General features: G+C 43.3%; 1 protein-coding gene across 4 annotated transcripts in view; it reads left to right on the top strand.

Annotated features, from left to right (window-relative positions):
- vps13d (vacuolar protein sorting 13 homolog D) overlaps positions 1-23,238 on the top strand; it is a 229,771-nt gene that overhangs the window by 25,060 nt on the left and 181,473 nt on the right. For all 4 annotated transcript variants that reach the window (XM_067970599.1, XM_067970598.1, XM_067970597.1 and 1 more), the window contains exons 11-21: positions 115-331; positions 1,349-1,531; positions 2,141-2,271; positions 3,807-3,882; positions 4,429-4,608; positions 6,057-6,187; positions 8,531-8,663; positions 10,086-12,329; positions 12,799-12,956; positions 13,986-15,023; positions 17,230-17,320. In XM_067970599.1, the coding sequence (XP_067826700.1) occupies positions 115-331; positions 1,349-1,531; positions 2,141-2,271; positions 3,807-3,882; positions 4,429-4,608; positions 6,057-6,187; positions 8,531-8,663; positions 10,086-12,329; positions 12,799-12,956; positions 13,986-15,023; positions 17,230-17,320 (4,582 nt within the window). The remainder of the gene's footprint in view (positions 1-114; positions 332-1,348; positions 1,532-2,140; positions 2,272-3,806; positions 3,883-4,428; positions 4,609-6,056; positions 6,188-8,530; positions 8,664-10,085; positions 12,330-12,798; positions 12,957-13,985; positions 15,024-17,229; positions 17,321-23,238) is intronic.

The following is a 23,238-nucleotide window of genomic DNA, read 5'->3' as shown; positions in this document are numbered from 1 at the left end:
CTTTCATACCAAGTAATTGTTCAACATTTTAGGGCTGCGTTGAGCTCACACAGGAAGTCTTGTTGGAAATTACTGGAGATTTAAACTTGCCGTATTTTTTGATCATTCTGATAGAGCCTACGTGAGCCACTATCCGAACCTCTGGGTTCTTCACACTCTGAGTCTATGCATGGAAACCGCAGTGGTATGATCCAATACCTACAGTCTTGGTTCCCAGGATGGGGCGGCTGGTATGGCTACTCCCAGAATCCTCAGCAGATGGAAGCGGGTGTAACTGTGGAGGGCCTCACAGCTGAAGAGCAGCAGCACTGGAATCCAGGAGAGGTGCTAGGTATGATGAGATTCGTGTTTCTGTAAGCTCCTTTAAGATGGCCACCTGCGTGGCTGAAGGTGCAGTTTGACTTAACCTACCTTGTGTTGGAACTTTGTATTTTTGCCAGTTGTGATATTTTATTTTAAGAAAGTACAAGAACAGTAAATAAATGCTGCACTTAAAGAATCTAACTGGTGTGCCTCCCCTGACAATTGTGCCTATATCTCGGTGCATTGCCACATTTTCACCATTGAAATGGCGCTCTCCGCTGATAGTAGCTAACTGGGACTTTATATAAGAAATTGTTAACCAGATTAGATCTAGCCAATTAATGTGAATTTCTCTGATGTTATGCCGTACCAGTCTCCAGGGTCCTCTGTCAGCTCCTGACTCATGATACTGAAGGTGAACTTCTTCAATGCACTACTCCGGACAGGCAATAAAGCAATTGGGAGATTTTCAGTCAAGCACCAGCACCTATCATCTCTGATGTTTACATCTGTCTCTTAGTTTATTGCCTATATTTTTTAAAAACCTACATTTTTTAAAACCTACATTTGAGATGTTGCTGTATTACTTAACATCCAGTAGATACATGAACCCAGAAATCCCAAGACGTGCATTAATCTGGAAAAGCCTCTTGCGTACCAACTTTCTGCTTTGTTGCAGCCGTAAAGTTGGTACGTTTCTGGTGCTCCATTGCACAGGTAATTCAAAAATCAAACAGGAGTTGTAGATCCCCTATTGCAACGGTGTCATATCGTGTCAAACGTGAGACCAATTCACTTTCAGTTTACCGTACGCAGTGTAAATGCATCCTTAAATGATGCTTTGGAGTGACAGGGTTTCTCATAGCAGAGATCACGGACAGTTGGATTCGTAATGACTGTCAGTGATTGTGAAGTATAAACCCTTTTAATGTGACTGATTAACTGTTAGGATATTGTAAGCAAGTACTGTGCAATGAGGTAATTGGTTATGCACTGTGTTATTTAGTATCTCTTAAAGTCATTTTTGCTTCATTCTGTTTGTTAGATGCTGATGAAATCTTTGACACTATGGCTGACACATCGAATATGAACACATTCACAAAGAGGGACCATGTGTTTGTTAAACTAAACTTCCTGCTACAAAGCGGGACTGTCAGCTTGCTCGGATATGAGAAGGAGATGGGTCTTGGTGGGACAGAGACGGCATTTGTGGAACTGGAGTTTTCAGGTAATTTGCGAAGGTGCTTGGGAGCCATCTTGACTCTCTTATTTATGGAGAATCCTAGGAGAAGAGACAAGCCCCATAGTGCAGGGCACCACTAACATTGTAAAGAGTAGGAGAGAAGACAGGATAGGTTCACCGTCACTTGTTATTCTGTGACTAATGATCTAACCAGTTGTGCCCCTAAGGGCAGTCTGAGGTAGTGGCCAGGGATTACAAGCAAGAAGCCAAAGGGAAAATCTCCTGGTGCCTGGCTCCTGCTTGGTGTGTCTCTGTAGTGATATACCTAGGACTGCATCTTTCCACTTCACTGCTCATTGTGTTGGTGCTCCAATATCCTGAACCTTCCCTTTTTTAAAAATGTTTTTCCTGCCCTCTAAGATTTTTCAGTGTAGTACACTTTAAAACAAAAGCATATTTCATTAGCTCAGAATAGAAAACTGGGAGCAAAGGTAGATAGATCAAACTTTGGGACATCAGATAACAATCCCTTTCAGTGTGTGTTGTAGGAACATGCTTGGGGTTCTGAAAGTGCAGAAATAATGTTACTGTAAAACTTTTTATAATCTAGAGGTGAGATAAAACATTTGCAATATTTTTCAAACCTTTTTTAAGGAGTGAAGATCGGGGTGGAGTCGTCCCCTCGCACAGAATCTTCCCTGTTGTCAGTGCAGCTGGGGGGCCTGTTCTTGCGAGACTTGGCAACACAAGGATCCTTATTCCCTGTCCTAGTCTCACCCAAACCGGTAGGTGTCAACATGTGTCAGCTATGTTCAAGTCTGTGATGCTGGATTTAAACCATATGTTCTGAATATTGAATCACAATTTTATTTTGTTTAAATACAACGATAAAGTTAACAAGATAAAATGTAGCGTTGGTGTGAATGTGAGGGTGAGAATTGTGAAACATCACTTAGTCCATTACTTAATTGATCAACTCAATTTGCCACCAGTCCCAAATGGGAGCCATTATTATGTGGAATACCAGAACTGAGAGGATATACTTGTCAGGAAAGACTGAATAGGCTGGGGCTCTTTTCTCTAGAAAAGAGAAGGCTGAGGGATGACCTGATAGAGGTCTTTAAAATTATGAGAGAGTTTGATAGGGTAGACGTAGAGATGATGTTTCCACTTGTGGGGAAGACCAAAACTAGGGGCCATAAATATAAGACAGTCACTAATAAATCCAATAGAGAATTCAGGAGGAACTTCTTTACCCAAAGAGTAGTTGGAATGTGGAACTCGCTTCCGCAAGGAGTAGTTGAGGCAAATAGCAAAGATGCATTTAAGGGGAAGCTAAATAAACACATGAAGGAGAATGGAATAGAAGGATGTGCGGATGGGGTTGGATGAAGAGGGGTGGGAGGAGGCTCGTGTGAAGCATAAGCACCAGCATGGACCAGTTGGTCTGAATGGCCTGTTTCAGTACTGTAAATTCCACGTAATTCTATTAATTTCCAACAAGTGGTGTATGGCGAAAAAAGTGCCATTATATGACTAACTTGGCATCATTGAGCAATATGAAGTTCCTCCTCCCTCCCATCAGTGGCAGGGTGTTTGGCCATCATGACCCTACAGTCTGGAATTCTAATCTTAAATCCTTCTGCTATGCCGCATCTCTGCTCATTTTCAAAAGCCTCCTTAAACCTAAATTTGTAACCGCGCCTTGTAATTTCCACCCTACTCCTACTGGTGTCGGAACCCCATTTTGTGAAGCGCCTTGGAATGTTTCATTATGTTAAAATTGCTATATACAAGCAAGTTACTGTTGTTTAGATGGTCTACTGATTAGCTTACGCTGGATTTTAAAAATGCTAGCTGTTAAAAATGTTGTTAATACAAAACTATTATGTATACAGATGTCCCAGAAACCTTTCTTCTCTTGATCATCTACAAAGTTGATGATCTGATGGGATTTTTTTCAGAAATATAATCATTCTTGGATGGTAGCTACATATATTGGGTGTTGGAATTTAGGGAACTAGCGCTGGGTCAGAAAACTTTATAGAATGACCAGACCAGGGTCAGCTGTTTTAACACAGTTGAAAATTTGCTGTTTAAGTTGAGCTTTATTTAAAGATAATTTGTGGGAATCTGCCTCAGTATTTCCAATGTTAAAGTATGCATTTTCTGGGAGAGGGAAGTGGTGTGTGCCTACAACACAATTTGTTTTGGACTAAATCTTGTTGTTTTCATGTGATTGGAATCATAGATTAGTAACTGAGCGAACAGGACTGTGTGAAGAACCTAACCAGTGTGTGACTCCCTTCTGTTTTAATAGGAAAAGGATGCTGCGAGTTTATCACAATCATTGGGTATACGCTCCACGTTGTCTGAGGCAGCCTGTGTGCATCCAGGTGAGGCATTATGCTGGAGAATATATTTTCCTTTTATTACTGAGAAACTTGGGTGAAAGCCACTTACAGTCAAGAACTAGACACAAAGAATGGTCATTTGAGCCTAGTCCAGGAGGCCTTCTGCATAGCTGTGCCCCATCCTGAGTTGTCATCTCCATTAGGAAGGGGTAAGGGGAGAAAATCAGAGGGGGAAATAAAATACAGTAGAACCCCGACCTAGAGGTAAACTGGAAAGGGGCGTATTCATTTAGTCCAAAAATTCTATAGTGCTGTTGTTCTGTTCTATTTTTAACTGTTTACAGTTATTTTTAAAGGATGGAGTACTGGGAATGCCTGACAGCATGCAGGCAAAGGAACCATTTGGGATGTTTGGGGTCTTCAATATCCAGAATTTTATACCTTAGAGTTCAATAGACCATGTCCTTTTGTAGCCAATTTCCATGATGAGGAAAAGGCAGTAATGCCAGAGGAAAGTTGTGAACATCTTATTGTCCAAGGTATGGGTTTTTTTGGAACTGGTCAAATTTTGCTTGTTGTACTTTACAGTTTTTGGTTCGCCATACAAGATGCCACCTGTGTTCGAAATGATTTATGAGAAAAATACAGTTCGAAGTAACTATGAGAGAAGACTGGAAGTCAGCACTCGACCCCTCAACATCATCTACAACCCCCTAGTTATCAAGAAAGTTGCAGATTTCTTCTACAAGGGCAAAGTGCATACCTCAGGTCAGGAAAAAGGAAGGAAATTCAAAAGTAATTCCGAATGGGCAGATAAAGGATTGTCTTACAAGTATCGTTCATATTTTCCAACAGAATCATGACTTGCACTTGTAATTGAGAGCTGCATTTGGCTACAGCATCTCTGAGCTAGGGAACGGGAAAAAAGCCAGCCAGCCAACCTTCCCACTCCCAGGGCAAGGACAGCAGCAGGTTTAGCTATAAGACACATGTATGCTGACAGCATCCAGCTCTCCCCCTCCACCACCACCTGTCTTGACCCTCCACTGCCTCTTTGTTGTCAGACTGCTTGTCCGACATCTAGTTTTGCATGAGCCACAATTTCTTCCCACTAAATCTGGGTGAGATTGAACCCATTATCTTTGGCCCCAGCTACAAAATCTGTACCCTTGCCACTAATTCCTTCCCTCTCCCCAGCCGCTATCTTAGGCTAAACCAGACTGTTGGCAATCTCAGCATCCTATTTGACTGAGCTGAGTTTCTGACACCACATTCTTTCTATTGCAAAGACCACCTATTTCCACCTCAGAACTTGCTTCGGCCCATCTGCTGCTGAAACTCTCATCAATACATTTGTCACCTCCAGACTCAGCCATTCCAATGCTCTCCTTGCCATCCTCCACCCTCTGTAAACTTCAGCTCATCCAAACCTCTGCTGCCTGTATCCTATCCCGCACCCTGTCTTCGCTGACCTACATTGGCCCCTGGTGCTTCAATGTCTCAAATTGAAAGTTCACATTCTTGTCTTTAAATCCCTTCATGACCTATCTCTGTAACCTCTTCCAGCTCTACCACCTCACCCCGTACTATATGTTCCTCTAACTCTGGCCTCTTATCCCTCCCTTCACCCGACCAATGGCCATGCCTTCAGCTACCTTGGGGCCCGCGCCGTGGAATTCCCTCCTTCAAGTCTCTGCTTAAAGCTCACCTCCTTGACTAAGCTTTCGATTACCCTCCTAATAGCTCATTTGGCTCGGTGTCCATTTATTCCTTACGCCTCTTTGAAGTGCCTTGGTAGGTTTCTTCTATGTTAAAAGCGCGATATAAATGCAAGTTGTTCTTGTTGTAACCATCCTTGGTTATAGCTTGTTAACAGTTACAGTCATATGTAAACAATGGCCACTTGGGCGAAGTTCTGTAGGATTGCCAACAGCTGGGAATTTGCAGCTGAGTAGCCAAGTGGCAAATTATAACAGTTATCGAAATAAATAGCTTAAACTAGCTGTGGTGAGCAAGATCTTCTGGTCATTCCCAAATTAAATCCGCTTGGAATAAAGGTCATCCATGTGGATATTTTCCTTTTGTAATTCTGAGAAAATCACTACAGCTTTTTTATGTTCTTAGTCTAATATGTAAGATCTGGAACTAACACTAACAATCTGCAAGTTTTCTTTTTGAAGTTAGATTATGGATTGATTTTTTTTTTACTTTGGTAGGCTTTGGCTACCAGTCAGAACTCGAGCTACGGGTGGCAGAAGCTGCCAGAAGGCAGTACAATAAGCTGAAGATGCAAACGAAGGCTGAGATCAGACAAACCATCGACCAGCTGCTGGTGGGAGAATTCATTGTAAGTTGGGCAGTTGCATTCTGCATGGTTGAACCATACCACGTAATTTTCTGAAATTTACTGCATTAATACTTAATGGAAGTGTATCATTTAAGTCATTACTTGCACCATGCTGCTCCTGAGTTGCAAATACACTGCCTCACAAACTCTTCCCATCAGCCCCATTGTACTGAAATTAAGGGGTAAATTTTACGATTTACTGTACCCGGCAGCAAGCTTCATCAGTGGATATTCAGAATTTGTGACCTGCGCCACTTCCTGTCCCGTAAAATCAATGGACGAAAAATCGTGCCATCGATGAATCAGGCTCGATGAATTCCCAATATGTACTCTTGTGCAAAACTCTGTTCCAGGAGTATAAATTATAAAATTTACCTCAAAGTCTCATCACACTGTATCTTAATTTTTTCCAAGGAACTCAAAATTGTGGAGTCCTTTACCCCTCTCTTTTCCTTTCCTTCTACAATCAACAGGCTTTTAAAACCCAAGCTTAGCATTACCTACTCAACAATTTACCTCATCTTTTTGACTCTTTTCAACCTTGATGGTGTCCTGTTTTTTGAGTCTTGGCCTTCCACGTTGGTTTCTCAATTATCTCATACAAGAATGCTGTGTAATGTACTTAGGATTGCCATCTCTGATTTGACATTTTCCTAGAGGTCTGATCATGTGACATCCAATCATGTGATATCTGACCACGTGACATCTCCTGTAGTTTGCAAATTTTATTATGTTATTGCCCCAAAGTTTTTAATGCAACCTGCACAAGTCTTTGTTTCTGATTTGAAAACTCAGACATTGATTACACATGAGAGTAAATACTTTGGATCTAGCACCTTAGACACTAAAATTGTCTTTCAAAATCAGACGAACGGTGTTATCAGGCTGTACAATGTTAATGCTATGATTAACGTATTTACTCATATTCAGAGAAGGATCAACATTCTTGGCCATTACTTTAATAGTTAAAAGTTAAGTGGCCATCAAACTACTTCAGAAGTGCAAAATGAGTGTTATTGCAGATGATTCCTGATTGACCAGATTTCTGCTAGTAAGGCTGAAGAAATCCTATAGCCTGGACCAAACTCACTCAGCAGAGACTGAAATTAGCATTTGTATTAGTTACCATTAAAATAAAATAAAAGTGGCAAGATTAATATCCCGATTTCCAAACGTGGAAAACATCCCGGTAAATTGCCAAACATCTTGGCAGAACGGTGCTTTCGAAGATTTTGGTGGTTTTCTCTCCCACATCGAACTCTCACGAAGTCAATCACTGGCATCAGAAGAGGATCCAGGAAAAAATCTGCCAGCTTTATCATTCAGATATCACAGCACTAAGAACAGTCTGACCTTTCCTAAATTCCAGCTAATTTGCCTGTTGAACCCATTAGCAATCTCTTAAAGAAGACCGTTACCTCCTTTCTTTTTCCCAAGAATAAATTTAAATGCTCCTCTACAATTTTAAAATTCTCTTTCTTGAAATGCAACATTTTCCTTTGATATGCAAGGTTTCAACTGATTATTTATTCTCTGTCAACTGAGTGGCTGTCGAATAAAGAAAAACAACATACTAAACTCACCATACATACATACTTGTGTAGTGTGAAGTCTGTGATAATTATTAAATATAGAAAAAGAAAGACTAAATATACTTTATCCACCATAATTAGAACAAATTGCCAACGTAATGGTGCATTTTAGTCAATATTGGTTGTGGAATATTTTGTGATGTCAGTGTAATCAATGAATTGATACATACTTCTTGGATTGGTGAAGGGCACGTTTCTTCGACATACAAAGGGCCCCTTCTGCAGCTGTGTGCTGGTGTCCGCTAAAAAGGATAGGGCATATTCTAGTATACAGTGCATTCTGAGTAGGGACATCCACCATTAGGGCCCAGAATCGCAGAACGGATCCTATAAGATCGGGCTGGAAAGAATCGCGCTTGGGGCAGGGAATTGATAAATTGAATTAAGTATTGCTGTGGGTTTCCTGGCTGCACTTTGGCCCGTCTCTGACCCATGAGAAGTGATATTCCCTTGGTGCAAACTGGGAATACGAACTACTTTTCTCATGGGGTTGACTGCAGCAGGGCCAGGAGACCAAACCTCCATTCCTGGAGACTCTTGGACAATCCGGGGGCGGGGGTGGGGGTGGGGAGTGGGGGGTGACAACCCTAAATGTACTACAGAACAGTATACAGAGATTTGGGTATTATTAATACGCTTGAAATTTTCCATCATTACTGATACTGTCAGTAAGGTTTCAGCAGCAGGAAATGGAAGGTAACAGTGCTATCTGAAGATCTTAAAATGTCAACTTTATTTTTTCTTTTGGTAGGAAAATGACAAACGCTGGATGATGAAATTAGATATCTCCGCTCCTCAGGTGATTTTTCCAGATGATTTTAAATCCCCGGATTCTGTGCTGGTAGTTGTGGATCTGGGTCGAATTCTGCTGACGAATTTCGGAGGTAATTTCTCTTCAATCGAGGTCATTAACCACAGTATCCTTTTAAGAATCATTTGAAGTCCATTATGATATTTTGTGTACAAGTACTGAATTAACAAGTTGCTTTGGTTGTTCAGCTCGCCACTAGACCAACTGCATCTGCTGTCATATATTGACTGTAGGTCAGACCATGTCTCCATTAAGTTTGCATAAGCGCACTGGTGTCACTTTAACATTAAAGCAAAGACTAGGAGATTTTGCAAAGAAAATAAATGCTGGAAATGCATAGTTGGTCACTATCTGAAAGAGAAAGACTGGTTAACTTTCATCGGAATTGATGTATTGAAGGTTACACCTGAAACGTTAACCTGCCTTTCTTTCAAATCCTGATCAGTTGTGGCTGTGCATTTGTAGAGTTTTCAGCTTTTATTTAGGATTTCTCAGCAATCGTGGTTTTCTTTTAACCTTCACTTTAAATGGTGTAAATTTCAAAAGTGCAGTCATGGCAATGTTTGGAAGAGATCAATAAATTTAGATTTTTTTTTCTAAAAATTTTCATTGGGCAGTTTGCTTTCAGTTGTAGCTTTTCCTGTTGAGTGCTATTCCTGGCCTAGAGAATGGGCTGGAGACCTGCTTCTAAGCTTCTGCTAGTTTTGCTTGGAGATAATTGAGAATAACCCAGGGCATCTAGCCCTCAGAATAACATTTTAATTGTTCCTTTTGTTACCCCTGTACGTAGCCTTACCCAGGACAGGCTAGCTTTTTTGTTTGTTTCCCCTCTCCCCTCAGTTGTCTTCTCCTAAAAGTGCTGGCTCATTCTGGGATATAGCTCCATGGGAGTTGGTGGCCCTCTGGTACCTCACGCATGTGGCCATTCTTCTAGAGTGAGCCCAGATAGTGGTATCACAGCTGAGCCTGGTGGCGGTCAAGAGCGGGAATCTGGCTGGTTGTCTTTCTCCCTCCGTGTGTGCCCCCCACCCCAGCCAGTTAATTTGACTCTTGCTTCTACCCAAACTGAAATTAGCTAACTCAAGACACACTGGGAATTGAATTTGGGACATTCCCGCTCTGTTCAGCTCAGTTCCACAGTCAGTAGGACATTTATCAATTGAGCCATCAGGGAAGCCAAAAGTAGAGTAGCTGAGATCAGAAACATACCTTCTGGGCAAAATCTATGGTTGAATCCACTGATACTACTCTGCAGCACAGTGTGTGGAAGGTCTATGGATCTTCCTGAAATGGAGGTGAAGCAGATTGTCCAGACATCAGATCAGTAAAATTTTATTAATGTTTATTACAGTAGAGAACTCCTTTAACAGCTTTAATTTGATAAAAATGAACCACAACATGTGAATCCACAACCAGTGATAATTCACTGATGAAAACAGCCATCAATTCACAATTAATGCACTGCCATTTTTAACTTCATTCTTTGTATTCACAGATGAGCCCAAAGGTAGAGCCAAAGTAGGGTTTTCGGTCCAAGAAGAGGAGCTCAGTGATGATGAGTACAAGACGCCACTGGCCACGCCGCCCAACACCCCTCCCCCAGAGCCCAACTCTGATCCTGAGACAAAGACCCCAGAATTCATGAATTTAGGATTTACTGAGGAGCAACTGCAGCAACACTTTATAAACAATAAACTTTATGAGAAATACTCGCTTTCCTTCATGGACATGCAGATCATGGTGGGGCGAGTAATGGACAACTGGAAGCATGCTCAGGACAGCGAGGTTGGGCCAACGCACGTCGTTGAGAAATTTAATGTGTTGTTACAACTAGAACGGCGGTTAATGTACACCTCTGACCCAAATCGTCCTGGTGCCATGCTTTCTGGGACCTTGCCTGATCTTAAAATACATGTAAATGAGGATAAAATCATGGCATTGCGCAATTTTTTGTCGAGGGTGACAGCTTCTGAGATGCAGCAGAAATCAGGTGAACAGCAGTCTCTGCGACGAGAAAAAATCTTCAACAAAATGGATAGCCGGGGGAAGCTGCTGGATTCAAAGATGAGCCTGACACAGAGTGTGATGTCACTTGAGCAGCATACCCGTGAGGTACTGGTTGAGTCCAAGCTGCTTCTAGCAGAGTTCAGAATTAATTACATGCAGCTGGGGGTTGAGAGTTGTGGGCGATACATCTCTGTGCTCAAGGTTTTTGGCATCAATTCCAACTTTGTGAAGAGGCCCTATGACAGTGAAGTGACACTGACTGTACATGGGTTGCTGCTGGTGGACACTGTCCAGACCTATGGCTCTGACTTTGACTTGCTGATGGCTTCGCACAAAAACTTGAGTTTCGATGTTCCCACAGGCAGTCTTCGGGATAGTGGAGCACAGTCTCCCGTCTCTCCTCACCCCTTAGTCACTACAATGGTCAATAATGGTACCTCACTAGATAAGAATAAAGTCACATTGGACAACTCTTCAGCATTGGGAGAGCAAGTACCTGCAGCCTCTCCTGCTCAGGACCAGGATGTCCTGATTAAACTGGAATATCAATTTGTGAGCTCCGACTGCCCTTCTATGAACTTGGACAGTTCCTTGCAGGTCATGTCGTTGCAAGTCAATAATCTGGATATTATTCTTAATCCCGAAACCATGGTAGAACTCATTGGCTTCCTGCAGAAGTCATTTCCAAAGGGCAAAGAGGACACAAGTCCACAGCCTTCACTTAAAGATCCAGTGATGAGTTTTGAGGATAGAGAGTCTATTCAGTCTACCTACGATCAGAATACGCAGGTGGCAGTAGAAATCCATCGACTCAATGTGCTGCTACTCCGGACTGTTGGGCTAGCAAGTGGGGAAAAATTAGGGAGAAAAATTGCTACAGCTAGTATCAATGGCACAAAGGTAAATGTTTCCATGGGCAGCCGGTTTGAAATGAATGGGTCGCTTGGCTGCCTTCAGCTGGTGGATCTGACCCAAGATGAAGTAAAGAACCATTTTGTGGTGAGCATTGGAAATACAGAAGCATATGAAGCAGTAAGTGACTTTGGTTTCTTTCGGTCTGTCTTCATGAGGTCTGAAACCGAGATGAACCACAGTGAAGCGCTGAGCTTTAAGTTTATCGAACAGTCAAAAGAAGAATTTTTGCTGAGTCTGCACATGGCGTCTTTACATTATAACCATTCACCCAAATTCCTTAAGGAACTAACCTTATCCATGGATGAACTCGAGGATAACTTCCAAAACATGCTGAAGAGTGCAGCTTCCAAAGTCTCCACTGTTCTAGTGAACAAAACGGCAGAGTACAGCGAGATGGTCTTGCTTTTTGAAAAACCGCGGAAGTCACGGGACACGTATGGTTTTGAGCTTGAAGATGATGTGGATGTTGGGATGGAATCACCTCAGCAGAACCCAGTAAAATTAATCTTGAACATCAACATTGAGTCGCCAGTGGTTGCGATCCCACGGAAACCTGGCAGCTCCGAGCTGTTGGTGGGCCACTTGGGCCGGACCTCCATCCAGAACTTTGTGACTGGTGAGGATGATTCTGGGAGAGACCGGCTGCAGGTGGAAATTAAAGATATCAGACTATACTCCCTAAATAACAGCATGCGTGGCTCCAGGACAGATGCCAGTGAATCCCCGCGGCCAGGATCTGGTGCTGCCAGTGCCTCCAGTCAGGAAGAAACGCACTTCACACGACAAGATTTCTTCGATTCCGTACACAAGGGTCAAGGTCAGTTCAGAGAACACAGCCTTTTTGTTTTGAACAAGCCAAACCTGAGTGATGTGCTTATTTAAATAAGTCACAATTCCCCGATGGCGCAGTTACTATGTGCACTACCCACTGTGGATTTGAACCATACAGACCAATCAGGTTCCAGGTTCAATCCCTGGTATGTGCTGTATGTGAGCATTGAGTGAGGACAGGAGCAGACTTGGCTGTGATGCTTTCGATGATCTAATAGCCTGACGATCAGTGTCTATGATCACATGAAGAATGGCCATTTGGTCTAGGTACTGCAGAGCATCCAACATCTGTGAAAATGAGGGGAGCAAATTGAGATTTTTCTGTGTAACAAAGGAAATTTTAAGTAATCATTTGATGCCAATGGGTGTCTCTAGTACGTCTAGTTTTAGTTAAAGACCATTGTATCACTTGTCAGAAGTTGTACTTTCTTCAAATTCTTAATTACTCTTTCCAGCCTTTCATATCCTGAATGACACCACAATCCAGTTCGTCTTAGAGAAAATCCCAGTTGACCCAGATCCAGGACTGTCTTTCCCAGCCGTAAACTCTTCAGATTCCTTTGAGACCACCAGTAAAATGAAGATAGAGGGAAAGTTTGTCAATCCCCTTAAGGTAAAGGAGCAAGATCATGCCATTTTCTATAGGTCGTATTTGTGAATAATTTTCTGAATTGCATGGAGTCGGCCTCGTAAACAAGGGATTACATCGACTGGCCTGATCCTGTTCTTGTGTAATTAGAGGCACCACTCAGCACAATGGAATTCTATCGCTTTGTTTTGAGCCCCCGTTAAAATTTTTGGGTCTGCCTCTGATATTCTCTTGGGTTCAGTGTCACTAGTCATTTCCTTAAACGGTTGATACGGCTTACATTCAGGAGTGTGCCTGTACTGCCAAATAACTAATCACATGTTAATGTAACTCAGGGCTGTAACAACTCTACCACATTGTGATTTGAATTGAATATTGTTCGTGCCCTTGCATGTGCTTACCCAATCTTTCGATAGGCGGGTTGACAAAACTAGTGAAGCAAGGATAGAATCGTTAAGTTGCTTTATTTAACAGACAGCAAGTGAATATACAGAGTAAATATTCATAATCAAAGTCTACCTAAATCCAACCATTTTCAATTCCCTCCTTTTGAACAAGGAAAATAACAAAAGTACATCACATTGACCCTTTTTAGCGAGCTAAAAAAAATCATCATCTCCTGGATTGTCTTTTCCTCTGGAACCTGGCCAGCTATCTAAGTCAAGGGCTGCTTTCTTCTTAAAAGACAACTGCCTGGGTTTTACTGCTTCCCTCTTAACAGACCTCACCAACTGACCATCCAACATGTGAGCCTTTGTTTTCTGTTCCAGAAGAAGTTGGGGCTTGGCACCTGACCCCTCCCCCTATCTAGGATTGAGCAGAAGGACTACCGACCCTCCCCCACCCCCCAATGTGGGTCCCTAAAAACTGTCATAAATAAAAACAGAAAATGCTGGAAACACTTAGCAGGTCAGGCAGCATCTCTGGAGAGAGAAAGGTGGAGTTAACGTTTCAAATCAATGACGGTCAGAAACTCCTGCTATTCTCAAAATGAATGGGACCATTTTGACACAATGCGTCATAATAACCCATGACTGTTTCTTTGTTGTGCAGGTAATGTTAGCAAAACACGTTTATGAGCAGGTCCTACAGACGCTGGATAACCTGACGTACAGCGAAGATCTCAGCAAAATTCCGCACAGTTCAGCCACTGCCTCGCCAGATCCTCGCAGTGTTCCTTCAACGTTGAGAAGCCCGAAATTCTCTGATCTCCAACGAGAGTGGAAAGAGAGCGGACTTTTTGGTCGAGCAAGCTATCCGTCAACTCCAGTTGATTCCCTTCCGATTCCAGAGTCAAAATCGTTCACCCAGATTCAAGCTAATTTCTGCATCTCTGAGCTGCAGGTTCAGCTGTGTGGGGATCTCACTCTGGAAGCGCAAGGTTTGGTTAGTTTAATGTTTCAGGACTTCGAAGTTGAGTTCAGTAAAGACCAGCCTCATACACTGTCTATTCAGATAGCTCTGCGGTCGTTGCTGATGGAAGATTTGCTGGAAAGGAACCCAGAATCCAAGTACAAGCATTTGATGGTGTCTAGAGGAGCACCAAAACCTTCCAGTTTCACCCATAAAGAATATTTGTCCCAGTCTTGCCCATCTGTCTCCAACGTAGAATATCCTGAGATGCCACGATCCCTGCCAGCCCACATGGAAGAGGCACAAAATGTCTTCCAGTTTTACCAGAGGCCGACCTCCACACGAAGGAAACATAAGGAAGACAAAGACGCAGACTACCCTCTGACCCCTCCGCCGTCCCCAACATTAAAAAATTCTAAGGTGTGCTGTAACACAACAAATTTTGACGATTCACTAGTGCATATTAATGTTTTCCTGGTGGATAGGAAGCATCCAGAATTTTCCACATGTTACAACAGGGTCAACAGGAGCGTGGATGTGGATTTCAACTGCTTAGATGTGCTGATCACACTTCAGACTTGGGTGATGATCTTGGATTTTTTTGGGATTGGATCAACGGCCAACAACCACGGCTTGAAGCCTCCTGTGGAGGAGCTCCAGCATCAGTCAAGATCCGATGAAGCGGGTGCTCCATCTGAGGCAGGCCAGGAGCCAGTAAACACAAAGTTGGATCTGAAGGTATTTGATTCAGTCTATTTTTTTGTGCTGAGATGTGCATGAACTGTAATGTAACTAATTGAGATGGATTACGGCTGTTGTGCCTAATTTAAATGCATCTACATGCAACGTTTCATGCAAAAAAAAAAGTCTTTATTTGTATTTTAGAACGATCTGATTTCGGGAACAGTCTGCGTAAAACACTGAAAAGAAAGTTGACCCCAAATTTTCTCATCTTTTGACATAATTCTATATTCGAGACAGGCAGGGGCAGCAATTGGTGCGTGACCCAATAAGCCAGGTTCCCACCCCTTTTTCTGCTTGTTGCCTGGCTAGGGGCATAATACATCTGCTCGTAAATGGCGGGGGGGGGGGGGGCATGCAAATGCAGGAATGATATCATACAGCGTAATTCCTGCATTTGTATCCTTAGCAACACTGGATGCATGGGCTACCTGTACAATCAGTGGTGGTATGGAAATCGTCTGTGATCTCTTTTTCATTATCTTTTGACCAATCTACTAATGCTGTGGTAGGGCCCCGTTCGAGGTCTCCACCCTCTTCTCTCCCCCACTTCCTCCCAACCGGAGGCTGGCAGTTCAGTTATGGCATTAATGGCACGGGTGTCTACTCGATGCATGCAAATGACAATAACGCCAGAAAGTGGGACAGGATCAGGTGCAAGTCACCAGCAGTCAGAAGTCCCACCCTGCCCATAAATAGATTCAACAACAAAGAAATTCAGCGCCGTTGTGTCTTATATAATATTTATGAAAAAATTTAGAGGTATTATCGAGATTTGCAGATGCCTCAATGGGTAAATTTACCTTGTGGTTTAGTGCCCAGGCACATACTCATACGATAGGGTATCCAAGCCTTTGCCTTCAAGGCTACATAGGTGCATACCATGGATCTTTAAGGGCTACACATGAAATTTAAGTTCATGTTCCCATTAATTTGCATATAAATCAAGTTCCTGAATTATGAGGCAACAGTGATAAGAACAGTCTTTTCCATACGTGCAGGCCCAGAAAATTAAAACAGGGCAAAATACCAAATTAAAAAATATAAGCGCAAATAGAATTGAGTTGCCTGGCCTTCAGGAGCCAAAATCCCAGGGCTTGACGAGGGCTGCATTTGGCCTATGGGTGGTGGTTTGGACACTCCTGTCATGTGGTTCATGCTGAGATCACTGTTCTCAGCTGTGGTGTTATTGGGGGTCCTGCAATTGGCCTCAGCATCCCTGTTAGAAATGGGGAAAATCCCTCAAGCTTTCTGCTTACTGGTTGCAATTCAGTGACTCCTGATTGAAGTGCACGTGCATGAACCTTTGGTCAAAACAGGATAAGGCTCGCCTTTCATGCACCCCATACTCAGTAGTTTGCCGATACTCACTGTATAGGGTCACACATAAAGAATGACCATTCAGACAAGAACTGCCGGTATCTTTGAGACAGTACCACAGTATCAAGTCAGCACCTTCAGATGAGATTAGTTAAGGGAGAAAATTTGAGAGGGGAAGAATGTACCCGTACCATTTATATTGTCCCACAATTTATTTGCATGTCTCTTGGAAGGTGCTGCAACAGGGCAAGCTAGCCACATCAGAGATGCAGCGGTATGTGTACGTGACAAAGTGAGTCATAGCTTACAGAACCTTACCAGTGTGTCTCTCTCAGCAAGCAACTTATTAAATTTGTAAACAAAGAATGCCAGGGATTTTAATCTGTTAGTCGGACCTGTTTTCCATGGATTCACTCAGTACAGTAGTGTTTTCTGTTGTTGTTCACTTTGAGGTCGAGGCAGTGTGTGGCCCTCGTTACTGCTACTCCATTCACACAGTATAATTTTGTGTTCACTCTGTGATTTGTGAGAGGTTTTTGCTCTGGCTGATTCACTACACCAGCGGTGTCCAACCGAAAGTCCCCTGGGTCTGGTAATTTGGGTCTCGAAGCCTGCTCAGTCTTATTTGTACTTCTGTTTTTAATTGCTACTTTGTCCTGCTTGATTTTGGTGGGCCTGCAGTTTTGGAAAGGGCTGTTCTTAGTGCTCTTCCCTCATTGATAAATCCTACATCAGAAAACCAGGATCTGTTGGTATAATGATATATAAGCAAGTTATTGAAAACACGCATTTAAAATTAATATGTGGCCCCCAAAGACAAAAGCTTGGGCACATCTGCAATTATGCACCGGTATGAATGTGTTGATTACTGTTTCCCTCTCAGGTTCACTCGCTGTCTCTGGTGCTGAATAAAAAGACAAATGAACTTGCCAAAGCCAATGTGTCCAAACTGGCAGCACACCTTGCACTGATAGGTGAGTCCTGATTCCTATAGTAGTGGAAATAGGCTTGAATTCTGGGTCAAACATGCGTGCGTTGAGTAGGGAGACACAATTTTGAAGGCCACTGTAGTCATGTACATTCAGTCATTGCAGGTGTAATTAACTACCGCACATAAAGATTTATAATAACTGTAAAATTTGATGGGCTACAATGCCAGGCCCTGATCTACCATGCTTGAGCCAGATACAGGTACCCACCTGTCTGCATACTTTATCCAGCAGCTGATTAACCAGATGGGTAAATACAGCACTATGGGGGAAAAATTGGATAGGGGCCATTTTTGGGCGTAGGTAGCGTGATGTACTATCACCCCGGGCCCGATGGCCCAGTGCAGGCAGGACGCAAGTTTCAGCCCACCCAAGGACTTACCTGCAATCAGCGTCCCGTTCCAGGCTTTGCATGTGGAATCAATGCAATTTGCACTTTCCACCACCAGAGGGAGCTCAATCTCTTAAAGGGAGGATGTTTCTTAGAAATCTCTTAAAGGTAGCTGGTATCTATTATTTGCTGAAAATAACAGTCTACTGTCTGCACGGAGTCTGAACAGAGATCAGACATCGCACACGTAAAACACAGATGCAGGTCCCATCCTTATGTTTACACACTGATGAGTTATGTTAAAACATTGAATAAAGGTTGCGCACTACTAAATCCCACATCCTCCAATCTGCACACCAGACCTCACCAATCTGCCGATCTGAGTTGGTACCAGGCCTGCGAGAGTGCATGCACCGAGGTTCTCTGCTGATGTATTGGAGACCTTGGTGTAGGAGGTGGGTAGAAGGAGGGACATCCTATATCCGCAGAGGGGTGGGGGGGGGCTGGTGTAGTGTGGCAAGAGGCCCTCCAGACATATATCCAAAAGGCAGTGGGAGGCAGCGGGGAACGAAGTCAATGCCAGGCGCACAGCATCATGAATATGAATGCAGTGCAGGAAGAAGTTCAATGCTTTGACATGAGTGGTCAAGGTAAGTGAGGTCAACTGTCAAGTGGCGTCTCCTACCAACTGCACCATGCACGACACCCCCATCCCCCACATACCAACAAACTCTTTCCATCAGTACTCAACTCTTCCAACCAGATGCTTCCTCTCACCCTTACATGTTACCACTGTTCCAAGCCGCCCACCCACAACTCACAGGCCACACACACTGGCAGCTATTCAACCATGACAGGCACATCACCCAGACACAAGTCGTGCTTTCTTGCAGGAGAAGGTGGTGCATATCAAGAGGCAGCAAGTGGCAGTGGCATTTAGCCCCTCGAGCCTGTTCCGCCATTCAGTGAGATCATGGTGGACCGGTGACCTAATTCCATATACGCACCTTAGCCCGATATCCCTTAATATCCTTGGTTCACAGAAATCTATCAATCTCAGATTTAACTTTCACAAGTGAGCTCGCATCAACTGCCATCTGCAGAAGAGCGTTCCAAACGTCTCCCACCCTTTGTGTGTAGAAGCATTTTCTAACTTCACTCCTGCATGTCCTGGCTCTAAATGTTAGATTATGTCCCCGCGTCCTAGTATTCAAGTGTAGGAGACCTCCACAAACAGTTACAAATGTCTCCGCAGCCAGAAGCAACAATCCAGCCACTGACTTGTAAATCCTGCATAGTCCCTTTAAATAACGCCGGTGGAGGGTCCTCCAGGCACTCTAAGACACGTTCAGATTGTCGGGGTTAAGACTGTGCGTTGAGTTGAGCGTTAAGTCCAAAAATGGTGTCTATCACTTTACATCAGCGATGCACACTGAAGCCATTTTCTTCCTACTTTACATGATTCCAGCGTGCGTTATCTGCGCCTGCACTAACTCCTATACCAAGATGGCGTCTGGCGCATGTTACGCAGGAAACGTGCGTGCGCATCCAAGGCGCCATCTTGGATGTCGGAGAGGCAGTGTAGCGCCGAAACAAAGGGCGCTACACGGCCCAATTTAGTGCCCTATGGATCTTAATGCTCCATATGGAACAGCAGCAATGAAAATAAATGTTCCTTGTCAATTAGCTCTGTACAGAATGAGCGTTCAAGAAGGGAGAGAAAGATAAACTGGCTAACTATAGACCAGCTAGTCTAATGTAAGTTGTAGGCAAACTTTTAAAATCCATAATTCGCGATCAAATTAGTGAGCATTTAGAGATTCATAATCTAGAACAGCCAGCATAGGTTTGTTTAAGGCTAGTCTAACAAATAAAGTAGGTTTTTTTTTGAAAAAATGGCTAGTTGTATAGATAAAGGGAATGTTAAAGATGTGTATATGGACATTCTGAAGGCATTCCATGAGATATCTTAGAGGAGGTTAAAAAAAATTCATGGCATATGGTATAAGGGAATGTAGCAGCATAAATAGAAAGTTGGCTGGCTGACTGACAGGAAACAAATGAATTTTTTGAAGCAGTGACTAAAGTAGTGGACAAGGGAATACCTATGGATGTTGTTTATATGGACTTCCAGAAGGCATTCAGTAAAGTCCCCCATAAGAGACTGTTAGCTAAAGTTGAAGATCATGGAATTGAGGGCAAATTATTGACCTGGTTAGGAAATTGGCTGAGCGGCAGGAGACAGAGAGTAGGGATAATGGACAGGTACTCAAATTGGTAGGATGTGACTAGTGGTGTCCACAGGGATCTGTGTTGGGGCCTCAACTATTCACTGTATTTATTAACGACCTAGAAGACTGGATAGAGAGCCACGTATCCAAGTGACACAATGACACAAAGTTGGGCTGCATTGTAAGCAGTGTAGATGGAAGCATAAAATTAGAGAGGTATTAATAGATTAAGTGAATGGGCAAAACTGTGGCAAATGGATTTCAATGTAGGCAAGTATGAGATTATCCACTTTGGACCTAAAAAGAATAGATCAGAGTACTTTGTAAATGGTGAAAAGCTCGAAACAGTGGAGGTCTAAAGAGTCTTAGGGGTCCATGTACTTAGATCATTAAAATATCATGGACAGGTACAGAAAATAATCAAAAAGGCTAATGGCATGTTGGCCTTTACATCTAGAGAACTAGAATACAAGGGGGTAGAAGTTATGCTACAGCTATTCAAAGCACTGGTTAAACCACACTTAGAGTACAGTGTTCAATTCTGGACACCACACCATGGAAGGATACACTGGCCGTGGTGGGAGCGCAGCGTAGATTTACTAGACTGTTATGTGGACTCTGAGGGTTAAATTATGAGGAGAGATTACACAAGCTAGGGTTGTATTCCCTGGAATTTAGAGGATTAAGGAGTGATTTGATCAAAGTTTTCAAGATATTAAGGGGAACTGATAGGGTAGAGAGAGAGAGAAGCTATTTCCTCTAGTCGGGGGGACTAGGATTAGGGGACATAGCCTTAAGATTAAAGCCAGGACTTTCAGGAGTGAAGTTAGGAAACACTTCTACACGCAAAGGGTGGTAGAAGTTTGGAGCTGTCTTCCACAACGGCAATTGATGCTAACTCAGTTGTTAATTTTAAATCTGAGATTGATAGATTTTCGTTAACCAAAGGCATTGAGGGATATAGGGCTAAGGCGAATACATGGAGTTAGGTCACAGATCAGCCATGATCTCATTGAATGGCAGAACAGGGCAGTGTCCTTGGCCCAACCATCTTCAGCTGCTTCATCAATGACCTTCCCTCCATCATAAGGTCAGACATGGGGTTGTTCGCTGATGATTGCAGAGTGTTCAGTTCCATTCGCAACCCCTCAAATAATGAAACAGTCCGAGCCCGCATGCAGCAAGACCTGGGCAACATCCAGGCTTGGGCTGATAAGTGGCAAGTAACATTCGCGCCAGGCAAGTGCCAGGCAATGACCTTCTCCAACAAGAGAGAGTCTAACCACCTCCCCTTGACATTCAACGGCATTACCATCGCCGAATCCCCCACCATCAACATCCTGGGGGTCACCATTGACCAGAAACTTAACTGGACCAGCCATATAAACATTGTGGCTACAAGAGCAGGTCAGAGGCTGGGTATTCTGTGGCGAGTGACTCACCTCCTGACTCCCCAAAGCCTTTCCACCATCTACAAGGCATAAGTCAGGAGTGTGATGGAATACTCTCCACTTGCCTGGATGAGTGCAGCTCCAACAACACTCAAGAAGCTTGACACCATCAAGGACAAAGCAGCCTGCTTGATTGGCACCCCATCCACCACCCTAAACATTCACTCCCTTCACCGGCGCACTGTGGCTGCAGTGTGTACCATCCACAGGATGCACTGCAGCAACTCGCCAAGGCTTCTTCGACAACACCTCCCAAACCCGCGACCTCTACCACCTAGAAGGACAAGAGCAGCAGGCACATGGGAACACCACCAGCTGCACATTCCCCTCCAAGTCACACACCATCCCGACTTGGAAATATATCGACGTTCCTTCATCGTCTCTGGGTCAAAATCCTGGAACTCCCTTCCTAACAGCACTGTGGGAGAACCTTCACCACACGGACTGCAGCGGTTCAAGAAGGCGACTCACCACCACCTTCTCAAGGACAATTAGGGATGGGCAATAAATGCTGGCCTCGCCAGCGACGCCCACATCCCATGAACGAATTAAAAAAAAACAGTCTCGAGAGGCTAAATGGACTACTCCTGTTCTTATGTTCCTATGATGTTTCTCGGATTGGAGAAGGGTGGATGATTTTGATTGGAGTAGGGAGCACAATGTTGAAATTTGCTCAGACAGCACAGAGAATTGTAAAAGATTTCAAGAGGACCGTAGAGAGGTTTCAGTGGCAGCTTTAATTTAATGTAGAGGAGTGTGAGGTAATGCATTTTGGGAGAAAAAATAAGGAATGTTGGTATAAACGTAACGGAAAGAGGCTGAAAGGTATGGATGAACAGAGGGACCCAGGGTGCAAATCCGTAAATCCTTGAATGCAAAGGCAGGTAGATAAAACCATAAACAAGACCAACAGCCTTTTGGGTTTTATAAATAGGAACATAAGAGTACAGGAACAAAGTGTTCATGGTATTAGTACAAGCAATGGTTAGGCCATAGTTACAATACTGTGTGCAGTTTTGGGCGACCGTTATAGAAAGGACATTAAAGTCATAGAGAGTGTAGATTCACCAGGATGATACCAGGGATATGACACTGTAGTTGTGAGAAGAGACTTGAGATAATGGGAGTATTTCCACTGGAGCAAAGAAGGCTAAGAGTAGATTTAACAAAGGTGTTTAAAATAATGAAGGGTTTTGATCGAGTGAACGAGGAAGGACTATCTTCTCTAGTTGGAAAGTCAGAGACGAGGGGACATCAATTGAAGATTGTCACTGAGAGAAGTTAGCATTTTTTTTATGCATTGTGTTGTTCGAAGGTGGAATGCTTTATCATGGGGAATTGTTCAGGCAGAGACCGCTGCATCTGTTAAGGAAAGTTGGATAAATATTTGAGATGGAGAAAGATACAGGGTTATGGGGAGAGAACAGGGCAGAAGATGCAGCGTTACGAAATTAATTTCAGATTGCTCTAGCTAAGATCCAGCATAGATGCGATGAGCTGAATGGCCATCTTCTGCACTGTAAGAATCTATGATTATATAAAGGAGAAGGGAGATTTTTTTTGTGTGTGGGTTTCCAGTCATTGCAATAGTTGAATTAGAGCTGCACATGAATTATGCATTGTAAATCGTTGATCTCCTGTAAAGGTGCTGTTTTTCAAATATTTTATGTGAAAGGTGTTGGCCAGGGGCTGCAGTAACCTGATATTCCCAGCTGCTGACGCACAGGCAAAAGCAACTTTTGAACTGAAGTAACCTGAGTTCAGTCGCTGGCCTGAGCTGGCTGGAACCGGTTTGAATTAGCTAAGTTTTGTGAAAGACAAAGGAGATGTGATAAGACACAAGTCCTTATTTAGAAAAGGAGTAATGAGGTAATGCTACCTAAGTCTTTG

Source organism: Heptranchias perlo, chromosome 32, assembly GCF_035084215.1.
Source record: "Heptranchias perlo isolate sHepPer1 chromosome 32, sHepPer1.hap1, whole genome shotgun sequence".
NCBI classification, from domain to species: domain Eukaryota; kingdom Metazoa; phylum Chordata; class Chondrichthyes; order Hexanchiformes; family Hexanchidae; genus Heptranchias; species Heptranchias perlo.
This window is presented reverse-complemented; position numbering and strand designations above follow the sequence as displayed.